We start from the raw sequence: 12,729 nt of genomic DNA, 5'->3' as shown, positions 1-12,729 counted from the left end.
TTTGATTGCAGTGATGAAAAGTCAGTTATATGATTTACTGGTTGGAGAAACTGTTAAAGGAAAGAATGTCACCAGTGACATACATATGGATGGTGATATACCTTTATTTGTATCTGCACCGATGGTGCGATATTCAAAGTAAGCTTTTTTGTATCTCTTAAAATGTTTCTTTAATTTTCTAATTGACATAAATTCACAGACACATAATTAATCTAATCAGTATGTTATATGCTTTTTATGTGCTCTAACAGTGAATCTGCTGAAAATTTCGCTCATGTCCGTTGATTGTCATTGTTTTTCATACTAATAACATTATCGTATTCTGTGGACAGCGAACATCTACTGATACTTATAAATGCTGATAAGAATTCCACTGATAAGTATGTTAAGTGTCAGAACTTATCGCAAATTGGAATGTGTCAAGTCCTTATATAGAAAGTGGATAAAAGCTATATATTTGCTTAAGCTGAATAACAGGAATGTCAAGACTATTGTCATTTCAAAAAACTGCTAAATTTTAGATGAGGCAAAGATTTCGTGTATAGTGTGTTTGTTATGCATTTGTGTGCATAATGCATATGCATGTGTGTCGTGTGTATGTCTATATAGTTTATAGAAGTTTCTCTAAGAATGTTCGTTGTATGATAGAACAAATCAAACTGAAGAGCTAAATTAAAGATGGAACAACTGGATGGAATTAATAATTAGAAGTCATAAAGTATTTTTTTGTCAGATAAGAAATAAGTTACTTTTTTGTAGATTGCCATTTCGAATGTTGGTTCGTTTATATTCAGTGGATGTTGCGTTTACACCTATGATTTATGCGAAACATTTTATTGCATCAGAACAGTGCCGATCTGCAGAATTCACTACTTGTCCAGGTTCATTGTAACTTGTTTCTTATGATGACTCTGATACATTATTTGATTCATTTTAATAATTTCGAAATTACATTTCAATTAATAATGAATGAAAAGTATTTATTGTTGAAATATTTGAACATATAGTTGAGTATAAAAAGGGGTTCAGATAGCTCAATTTATGCTACTATATTATTTTTATTCGGATCTTCTTAATATATTATTTCTTAGTTTACTTTGCTAATTGAAGGTTAACTCAGTGTGAGTTACTTTATAGGTTATTTTATGTAGGTGACAATCCAACTGTTGTGCAGTTTGCTAGCAACGAGCCAGAAGAGTTTTCCACAGCAGCGATGTTCATAAGCAGGTATCATATCCTCATTATGTAAATGCGCCTTGTTAACCGATATTCGTAGCTAACCGATATTTCATTTATAGTAGAACATCTGAATAACGGTCAGAACATGCAGGCTTTTGATGTGGTCAATTGGTCAAATCAAACTGTACAAAATGATATTGTTGTTAATGTTTATATTTACTCAGGTATTGTCGTGGTATTGATCTGAACTGTGGTTGCCCACAGAGAGATGTTATGAGAGAGGGATATGGTTCGAGTTTGTTGACAGATCCTGTTCGAATTGCTGATATTGTTTCGACTACACGTCGGCGAATTTCAAGACCAGATTTCACTGTAACATTGAAATTTTTCTTGATAATTGATAGTAATGAACAAATTGACAGCAAAAAATAGCAATGAAAATGTGCGAATTGATATGTTGTATATTTTAGATTTCCATCAAAATCCGACTAAAACCGAATCGCCAGTTAACTTTAGAAACATGCCGTCAAGCAGAAAGAGCTGGTGTTTCATTTGTAACAGTACACGGGCGAACACCTGAGCAACGATCGGAACCTGCAGATTATGATATGATCAAGTTGATCAAATCAAGCCTATCTATCCCAGTAATTGCTAATGGAAATATCAAAAGCTATGAACAAGCATTGCAAGTTGTAAAATATACGGGAGTTGATGGTTAGTTTTTATAAGTGTTCCCACAGACAAGAAATAATTTCTTGAATTATTATTAAGCTATTCCTGTATCATAGTGTTTACAACTTTCAAATGTTAGAATAATTCTAATTCTTCTAGGTAAGGTTTTAGGTTTTGTTTCTTTAATTCAAATTACTCTTCATGTGATTACTTTTGTGCATTGAAGTTGAAATTCAGTTAAAATGAGTACGTCTTTTTAAAATCCTTTTTATCGCATTGACTACTTTTTAGTGAACTTATATTAATAATTTAAAAGTGCATCATATTTAGTCCGTCCAGTTTTCTTTTTTAGACACATTTCAGCTATTTCCATAAACACGAATTTAATTTTCTGAGATTTGTAAGCTTTTATATAAAAGCCAAATTTCAGTATGCTGTTATAATCATTTTTTTACAGGTGTAATGTCGGCAAATGGTTTATTAGAAAATCCAGCAATGTTTGCCGGTTACACTTCTACTCCGAAGCAGTGTGTTGCAGACTGGGTACGATTTTTTTTTTTCCCTTTTTTTGTTACATTTTTTTGCATATTCTGCAACTTATAATCAGTCTGTTTACTTAGTTTACATCATTTTGCATATTCATTATTTAATGTTGATGCTGTTTGCGATCATAATTTTCAATAATTTTTGAAAATGTTATTGAGAACTACCAATTATCGTACAGGTGCGATTGGCCACAGAACATGGTTGTCCATTTGATTTGTTCCATCAGCAGTTAATGTTTATGCTTCGATCTTCGCTTACTAGTAGGCAAAGAACGATGTTCAATGGACTGAGTAATCATCCAGCTGTTTTTGACTATCTAAATTGTAATCTTTTCAAAAAATGATATTTTAGAGTGATACAAACTTCTTATTTAGACTTCTGTATGTACTTTTAATGAATAATACAAAAACATGTTGTTTTGTATCCTTTTTATCTTGTAAGTAAGCTTTTTAGTGATGTTTAGTTATATATAAACTTTACGAAACGATCTTTTATGTTTTTATTTTTTAAATCTGTGTCTTACATCTCGGGAAACATTGAGACTAATTTTACAGTCAACAACATTGTTATTTTGTTAATTGTTATTATAAATATTTGAATAAAAGATGTTTAAAAAAAAAAAAAAAAAAAAAAAAAAACGATAAAAAATAGAATATGATGAAAGTAAGAATATAAAGTTGTCTGGGAAGATATCACATCTACATCCTTTGCACCATTTGCTTATATATGAATTTCATTCTTGGACTGACAAAGTTTTGCCTTGATTGGTCATCTAATTAAATTTTACTTTATTATTAGTTGATGGAATTTTGAATTTACTTTATAATTATTTGGCATGATTCATTATATATATCGAATGAGTTAGAAAAAAAATGTTTTACAATGTGGGTTAAATATTTCTTTAAAGACTTTCAATGGATTTATTTGATTCATAAATCACTTTTTAAAAGAATTTTTCAGCCATCATCTGCCAAAAGACAGAGAGAGAGAGAGAGAGAGGAAAAGAAGGGGAGAAAGGAAGAAAGGGTAAATAAATGCAAAGAGATAATAGCAGAGAAGTTACTATTCAAGAGTGTAGCACCTTTAAATTTTGAAATTCTTCCAAAATTTCACCTTTCCATGATATAATTTCCTTTATAATATAAATTTCTCTCATAACAACAAACTTATCACTAATCAGTTCCCGGGCTAATTATCATTAATTAGTAATGAAAGAAGGTGCAACACTTGTAAAACTCTTATCACAAGAAATAATCATTTCAATTATAATATTGTAGTGATTTGATGTTACTTATTAATATTCATTTATTTGTTAGTAAAAATTAATTTACATTGTTGTAAAATAGGAAGATTGCAAATTTATTTGATGCAAACAAGCAGAAAAAAAAAAAGGAAATTTTACTGTAGTTGACAGTAATTGATATAAATATCATTAATTAATATTTAAAAAGCAAGCAAAAAATTTTTCAAATTGATAAATATAAATATCAAAAATACTAAGTGGAAGGAATAACATTCTTATTTAAAGCTTTTTTAGAGAATTTGTAATTTTCTTTTTGTCGTTCTTTTTTTTTTTTTTTAATTTTTTTTTTTTTGTCGTGTTATATTTTCATTTCAACAGTGCATATGCTGAATGAAAAATTTTTTGCTTTCAAATTAAATAACAACAATTGTTGATATGAAATGATTGAATAATGAGCTAGAAATATGACACGGAAGACTAATGATAATGAAAACAAACAATTTAGCATTATAGAAAAGCAAAAAATTAAATTTTCCTAACCTTTTAAAAATGAAAAATTATAATGGCATGGATAATTATTTCAGTTGAATTGATCAATTCTTCATTTCTGCTTTAATGATAATATTAATTGAAATTATAATATTTAATAGTAAATATAAATGTTCTGGTTAAAAATTAAAATTAGTCTAATTCAAATGGATGACAAATAATTTTTCGTTCATTCTGTGTAAGAATTTTTATGATATTCTAATTTTTGCTTTATTTTTGCTTTAACATACTATCTATCAAACTAATATCATTATCATAACTTTTATCATCATCATTATCATTATTATTATTGCACTATTTCCCTCTTCCTTATCATCATCAACAATATTTATGTCATCATCGATAACGACATCCATACCATCATCAACAACATATCATCATTATTATCATCATCATTATCTACCCACCATTATCATCACCATCATCATTATTATTACCATCATTATCACCATAATCGTCATCATCATCAACACCATCAATACTATCCATATTACTGTCATAAATATTACGACTTGGCTTCATGAACGATTTGTGAAGAAATCTATTCACACTTGATGCATACACGTTGATATTATCATCAAATCGTTATCACCCTCATTAGCATATTATCATTACCTCTACAAGACCTCACTAATATCATCATCATCAAAGCCATATTGCTATCATTAACATCATTATCATTCTCATCAGCGTACAATCATTATCATCAATACAAACGAAACAGTAAAAATTAACATTTCTTTCTTATTTATGAAATCATTTATGATATTAATTTGTGATATTATCGTCTGTATTTAAATTAACGGATTGTAAACTTTTAAAAGTTCTATTTATTTACTTTTTATATTTTCATTAAACATTTTATTATTTTCAAAAAGTTCAATTACATTTCAAATAATTTCATTATCACGTTGCTTTAACTATGTAAATTTTCAAAAGAATAATATTTTTTTTTTTTTTTTTTAAATAAACTAAAATGAGAAAATAAAATATTTCTCTTTAAATTATTATCACGCAGATCATATTTTATCTTTTCCTTTTTTTTTTTTTTTTTTTTTTTTTTCATCGGCAAACATCAGATAAATTAATTTCATTTCTCTTACAAATAAATGCATCCATTCATTTCTATTTTTTATCAAAGATCAAATGAAAAAGTTAGATTTAAAAATAATTAAAGTCATTTAAACATAATAAACTCCTACAAAAAAGGAGTTTGAAATTAATCTCCTTTTAATAAAAATAAAATAAAAAAAAAATAAAAATTTATCAAAAATTTACAGTTTAATCCACAATGATATTATGCACTATATAATTTTTAATTTTAACCTTCTAATTCACTTTTTTTTTTCATTCTTCCCTTTTTAAATTCCAATTATGGCAACATTCAAGGAAAATGAACAAATGAAATGAATGCTGAAGTTATGCTATAGTTTAAATTTTTTAAATTTAACAAACTATTAACATTATTCATCCTTTCAGTACATTTTTTTCTTTTTCTTTTTTATATATATATATATTTTAAAACAAATATTATTTGATAAATTTCCGTATTTCATTTTCCAGTGAAAATTCATGATTTTTTTTTTTTAAAATTTGTGTCTCTCGATCAAATTTTCCGGTAGAAAATTTTTCTCACATTTTGTTAGTCTTTTATAAATTAAAAATTAATTTTTTTCTTTCTGCTATAATTTAAATTAACAAAATTTTTTTTTTTTTTGTTGGTGGAATAATTGAATCACAAAGTCAATTTTACATTCTTGTGGCGATTTTCAGTGTAAATTTTCAGTGTAAATGGTTTAAGGTAGGAATAATAATGAATGAAATATTTTAAAAAAAATTAAAATACTAAAAAATTTATATAAATGATATGAGAAAAATATAAAATGACAAGTTTCGTTGGAATTGTTAATTTAATGTTTATTTTAAATGAAAATGAAATGATTAAAGTATAAATATTTTAATTGAAATGATTAAGGCACAAATATCATACAAATTTTTATTTGTAAATGAAAAAGATATCAAATAATTGATCATCTTTCACCTAAAATTTTAATAATTCAAAATTAATAGTGCAAAAAGATATGACTCATTTTTAGATTGGCCAAAATCATTCATTAAAATATTAACAGATTATCATCTTTAATTAATTATTAACAGTTCCATGAAATAATCCTTAATTCATGCTCTTTTTTTCCCTTCTGATAATATTTTATCAATCAAAAGATTTGCTTGAATTTTTCTTCATATTTTAATAACCCATTTCAAAATTAACCAAAATAAGGCTAAATTTTTCTCATTAAATTTAGTTACCGGAAATTCCGGAAACATTTAGGATTTTCTTTATTTCTGAAAATAGATGAACTTCAGTTTGCGGTAGGAAAATGATATGTTGCATAAATTAGATCTGCATAAATGTAGAGAGATGTATGTTTAATTAATAAATTATTCAAATTTATTATCAATCATCTTTGGGAAGTATCATTGCGTGAAAAGTATCACGTACGTGCAATGATACGCTTTCTTTTTTCACGTATACAAGATTTGAGGAAATTTTTTAGACAACAAAGCATTTTAAGCATCTGAATTTTATTTAATCTTCAGACAATTTTAATTTTCATTCATCTAATAATAATTTTTGATAATTCCCTAATTCTTCATCTGATAATAAGTTATCAATCGAAAAACTGTCATAAATTTTCATTTTTTGACTTTTTTATTCCAAATAAATCAAAGTGAATAAAAATTTTTGTAGGTGATAAAAATATTTCCTATTCAATTTGAATTATGCTTCATCACGATAGCTTAATGATATGATCGTTGTTGTTTGCCGTAGAAGGTTGAATCAAATTCTGAAGTGATACTATCATTTACCAATCAGTCAAGAACGGAATCAATTGATTACTGATCAAAACTTATATGATCAAATGGAAAAAAGAAATTTAAGAAATGATTATAATATTAAAAGATAGAGTTTCACTTGAAAGTAATGACATATAATATTCGCTCATAACAAATATCACGTATTACGTACGTATTCATGATTACGAGACATTTCTTGCGTCAGTAGCTATTATTATTATTATTATTATTATTGTTATTATTATTATTATTATTATTATTATTATTATTATTATTATTATTATTATTATTATTATTATTATTATTATTATTACTGATATCATAAACTAATTGTATTTATGTAACAGTAATAGTAATTTACATTGAACAGGGAACCGGAAAAGAAGATTGAAATAAATTAATCAATCACAAATGTTGTTTGTGATTGATTAACATTAAACAATTGAAAAAATTGGACTAATTAATCCAATTTTTTAAATAATAATAAATTAGCAAAAAAAAAAAAAAAAATTAAACTTAAATGATATGTTTCTGCAAATAATTGTTGTAGCAAATAGTAAGATGTTTCGATCTTTCTGTACTGTTTACAGAATATGATAATTAACCTAAGGAAATACTTGAAACATTATTGACATTAGTAATAGTAATTTTTACTCAAAATTTACTTTTTAAATTTATTATTATTATTAAATGATAATGACATTGAGTTATGTGATATTTGTGTTTTTATTAATAATAATTAGAGAAAATATGAGTTATTGTAGATTAACATTATCACAGTAATGAATAATGATTAATTAAAATGGAATGAATACTCGTGCTTCTTCTTTTTTTAATATATTTTTGATAAGTTTGATGAAATGGATGAAAGAGAATTAATGAAAATGGTTTTTAACTGAAGGAAGTAAAGTGATTTGAGAAATGAAAAATGAAGATGATAGATAGAAGGAGAGAGAGAGAGAGAGAGAGAGAGAGAGAGAGAGAGAGAGAGAGAGAGAGAGAGAGAGAGGAATGAAGAAGAAATTGAAGTGAGCAGGAACCGAACCATTTTGCCTCAGAAGTAAGCTTGTCCCCGAGGAGAAGCTTAAAGGCTCTTCGTCATCGTTCATGTTGACGATTGAAGTAGAAAGTTGCGATAGAGCTTTACGTGCAATTTTCGAATCGATGAGAACGGGTAGTGGCATCCGGAAATAGACTCTCGTAGGATGATGATGATGATGAGGAGATGGATGTAAAGATGAGGGATGGAAAAAGGAGAGGGAAAGGGAAAGGGAAAGGGAAAAGGAAAAAGGAATGGGGAAGGGAAAGGGAAAGGGAAAAGGGGAAAGAGAATGAATGGGAAGGGGTTTTCTTCGGGTATCTTCAGTTAGCTCTGACGTATTTCTAGGCTAATGGTGCTTCTTTGGCTCTAATAACAACAACGATGGATGATGGAATGAGGTGAAAAGGTAATGCGAGATGGAATGTATGATTGACTACCCTTTCTATCCATCTATCTAACACTTTTCAGGTCTTCAAAGATCATTTCTAGACGAGGGGTTATGAAGAACAAGAAATGATGGAAACGGAAGAGGAAGAGAAAGTGACGTTACAGCAGGTGGCGTAAACGTGATGTAAAGAAAACGGCGGGGAGAAAGAGGGGATTGGGTAGGCAGGGGAGGAGGGTAGGGGGAGAATACTGGATGATTAGATAGGCGGTGGATGGATAGATAGATAGATGGTGGGTGTAATACGGGAATAGGGTAAGGAGAGAAGAGGAGGGGGGAGCAATAAGTCCAATTCAGCTAATACTAATACGCAAGCGGGGTTGGGGCAAAGAGAAGAGCCCCGTCCAATAAACATCTCTTTCGTGTCTGTCATTCTAGTGAAGTGTTGCAATAAGACGGCCCCGCGGGGTTGTCCCCCCTCCTGTCATACCCCTCTCTTTTCCTATCTGCTAAACCCTCTCCATTATTCAGTCAGAGAGCACATTATGTGTGCGTATGTGTGTGCGTAGGTGGACGAGTGTGTTGCTTACCGCCCCGTCCCGTCCCGTCCCACCCCGTCCTGTCTCGTCCGTCCGATGTTCAGAAGGGTGTATGGATGGTTGGCTGGATGGATGGATGGATGTAAGGGAGGGGAGGGGGTGGCGGTGTTGGCTGGTTGCTTGAACCTCCCCCGCCCACGTTTGTGTTGTTTTGAGATTGCATACAACTACCGCCTTGCCATTTCCCTCCTTCCACCCCCTTTCTTCTCATTTCGTTCAATCTTGAATTGTTGTAATTGCTAATACCTTCGAAGGTTTTCAATTTCATTTGAAAGCTTTCAGATATCTCAGGTAGACGGCGGTATGTTTATTTATTGTTGTACATTAAGGATAGATAGAATAGCAAATGATACATTTAGACTACTGATTTGTTGATCGGAATAATTCAAATTTTAGAATTACTTCTATATAGCAAATCTAAAAAGTATATATTCAATGCTAACTCTTTTATTATTTCAAATTTAGCATTAATTTCATTATTTTAGATTAAATGTAAAATGATATTTAGATTTTTTAAATAATGAAATGATAATTTTTAATTATCAAATACAAAATAATAGAATGAAATTGATTAATTAATTTGGTTGGAAAATACCAAAGAATTAACTTTTTTCTTTTGCTCTTTCTATTACGCTATACTTAATTTACAAATTAATAAAATAATAATCCATTATTACTGATAAATATTCGTTATGATTGAGTAAATAGTAGGAAGTAGCTGAAATTATCATTTGTTTTCTTCTTCCGCTATCACATAAAACCAAAAATGTTAAAAGGAACAATTAATATTAAGTTTTTTCTTTTTATTTTTTATTTTACTATTTGATACTTCATTATTTTGTAGAAATTAAGACAGAAATAATTAGAAGGAAATAAAATTATAAATTATTTTTGTTTATTATAGAAAGAAATTTTAATATTAAAAGTGTAGTACAATAATGGATAAATACTTCACTTGATGATTTTTTTTTTCCTTGTAAATAATCAATTTGATTAAATGTAAATTTACAAACATATTTTTGAGCGATACTCTTAATGATAAACTACTGATATGATGTGATATGATATGATAATTTAATCGTTTGAATTATATATGACATATGATTGTATCTTTAATTTTAATAAATTTCTGTTGATAATAAAAATAAGTAATATTGCAATTATAATACTTGATATTTGTGAATATTTTCCTCAGGAAATTGAATAAAACTTATTAACTTATTGATTTCAATGAATTCATTATTATCCAATAAGGGAATACAAGTTAAGTTACTTACTTAAATTTCATTTAACAAAATTTTGCCTCGAAACTTACTATTCTTTTTCTCTCTCTCTCTCTCTCTCAAAATTCAGATTCTAAGCAAACAGAGCAAATAAGTAAGCTAAATATGAAAAAAAAAAAATTTTAAATTGATTTAATGTTGTTCATTTTACATTCTTTTTTCCAACTCTTTGCTTACTCTTTTAATTTTTCAAAAATTTTTGTAAAAATTTGTTAAAATAATTTCTTCTTCTACAGCTTTCTCTCTCTCTCTCTCTCTCTCCTCTCTATTTCTCTCTCTTTTCTCTCTCCCTCATTCATTGTAAAATGTAAACAAATGCAATTCAGAAATTATTCATTCATTGAACATTAAATAAGAATAAATTTCAAATCACCAAAAGATTTATTAGAAATTAACTTTACATTACTATGCCATACCAACAAATATTATCAGTTTATCATTATCTTATCATTATCAAATCTTCTTATTTTCATTTTTCTTTCTGCATTAGTTTTATTTCAAGTTTTTCATTGTCATAAATTTGATAGTAAGATATGATAATTAGATGACTTTGATGACAGACTACTTCTTATCCGTTTAGGAATGGAAAATTTTTCGATCCAAATATTCATTGCATATTTTATTCACTATTAACTTTTGCATTTCTTTGGATATATCAAATGGATTTTATGTAAAATGAAATGTCTGAAATTAATTTGAAATTGTCATTGTTATTATTTATTAATTTGAATTTGATTGAAAAATTAGTTAGCAGTTAATAATTTAAATATTATTATTCTTGTTAGTTTGAATTTTGAATTGATTTGAATTTGTTTTTCACTTTTAACTTTACTTTTAATATTTTTATCATTCTCCATCCGTTTGTGACAATTAACAATTGCTTATAACTGTTGGCAATAATATAGTTTTTTTTTTTTTTTTGTTAAAAGATTTGAAAATTTTAATTAAGCTTATTGAGAATAGTTGAAAAATCAATTAGTAGCTAATAATTTAAATATTATTATTGTTTATTTCTTTGCTTAATTTGAAACATAGTTATTTAAATTATTTGAATTTATATCAGATGCGTAATTATTTAAATATAATAAAACACACAATTACTTAAATATAAATATAATTTATAATAAACAATAATTAAAATACATATTAAAATACTAGAATTAATAAAGAAAAAAAAAATAATAAAAGATGAATATAATTTAAAATTTACAACCATTGAAAAATACATATTAAAATATTAGAATTAATTGAGATAACAATAAACTGTATGCTATTCATTATTGCTAAAAATGAATTCTAATTAGATAAAAAAGTAATCAAATTAAAAAATTTTAATTAAAAAACCATAAAATTGACGCTATTAATCGATATGCATCTAATCGATATTATATTTTTACTTTGTAAAATAATATTCTGATAAATTCGAACAGATTTTAATAAAGAACAAAGAATAATGCAATACAGATTGAAGTGAAAATTAAAAAATAACAGATAGATAGCTAAAGATTCTCGATCGGTTTAATAATATGCGTTTAACTACCTCTTTCCTTGGCTGTACCGTTTTTCTTGGCTGTACCTCTTTTCTTGGCTGTACCGTTTTTCTTGGCTGTACCTCTTTTCTTGGCTGTACCGTTTTTCTTGTCTGTACCTCTTTCCTTGGCTGTACCTCTTTCCTTGGCTGTACCGTTTTTCTTGACTGTACCTCTTTCCTTGGCTGTACCTCTTTTCTTGGCTGTACCTCTTTCCTTGGCTGTACCTCTTTTCTTGGCTTTACCTATTTTCTTGGCTGTACCTATTTCCTTGGCTGTATCGTTTTTCTTGGCTGTACCTATTTTCTTGGCTGTACCTCTTTCCTTGGCTGTACCTCTTTTCTTGGCTGTACCTCTTTCCTTCGCTTTACCTCTTTCCTTGGCTGTACCTATTTCCTTGGCTGTATCGTTTTTCTTGGCTGTACCTCTTTCCTTCGCTTTACCTCTTTCCTTGGCTGTACCGCTTTTCTTAGTACATCTTTTTTCGGTTGCACCTTTCTTAGTACCTCATTTCTTGACTGTAGCTTCTCTGCTTTTCCTGATTTAATACCTTTCTTTTTAATACCTTTCTTCTTAGTTGACCTATAACCCATAAAATATTTCAACTCTTTCTAAGATTAAAAGATTAGAAAAAAAAAAAAAGAAATAAAAGCACTTTTTCTCTTTTTGTTCTTCAATAATTTAACAAATAAATACTAAATCTTAACTTTCTCCTAATGATACAATTAGATTTGATAACATTTTGCAATGTATTATAATAAAAATTAATAAAAGAATAATACGATAATTTAGATAATTATTTTGTTGCTTTTATAAGAATTTTTTTTTTTTTTTGGTATATTA

The 12,729-nt window shown here is 27.6% G+C and overlaps 3 protein-coding genes across 3 annotated transcripts; 1 reads left to right on the top strand and 2 right to left on the bottom strand.

Moving 5' to 3' along the window:
* Window positions 1–13: 13 nt before the first annotated feature.
* On the top strand, window positions 14–2,740 carry Bm2781 (tRNA-dihydrouridine synthase 4, putative; the record flags this gene model as incomplete). Its single annotated transcript, XM_001891963.2, has 7 exons — window positions 14–138; window positions 760–881; window positions 1,152–1,227; window positions 1,404–1,551; window positions 1,650–1,893; window positions 2,309–2,394; window positions 2,576–2,740. The coding sequence occupies 7 exons, from the start codon at window positions 14–16 to the stop codon at window positions 2,738–2,740; spliced, it is 966 nt and encodes a 321-aa protein (XP_001891998.2).
* A 1,258-nt stretch (window positions 2,741–3,998) lies between these two features.
* Bm17412 (Uncharacterized protein) lies at window positions 3,999–4,711 on the bottom strand (the record flags this gene model as incomplete). Its single annotated transcript, XM_001891962.2, has 2 exons — window positions 3,999–4,096; window positions 4,597–4,711. 2 exons carry the CDS (start codon window positions 4,709–4,711, stop codon window positions 3,999–4,001), a joined length of 213 nt encoding a protein of 70 aa, XP_001891997.2.
* A 7,178-nt stretch (window positions 4,712–11,889) lies between these two features.
* On the bottom strand, window positions 11,890–12,479 carry Bm364 (Uncharacterized protein; the record flags this gene model as incomplete). Its single annotated transcript, XM_043077586.1, has 2 exons — window positions 11,890–12,341; window positions 12,437–12,479. 2 exons carry the CDS (start codon window positions 12,477–12,479, stop codon window positions 11,890–11,892), a joined length of 495 nt encoding a protein of 164 aa, XP_042933520.1.
* Window positions 12,480–12,729: the final 250 nt, after the last annotated feature.

This window comes from Brugia malayi, assembly GCF_000002995.4.
Source record: "Brugia malayi strain FR3 genome assembly, contig: Bm_v4_Chr1_scaffold_001, whole genome shotgun sequence".
In the NCBI taxonomy this organism is placed as follows: domain Eukaryota; kingdom Metazoa; phylum Nematoda; class Chromadorea; order Rhabditida; family Onchocercidae; genus Brugia; species Brugia malayi.
The sequence above is the reverse complement of the archived record's forward strand: the minus strand, read 5'-3'. Positions and strand labels throughout refer to the sequence as shown.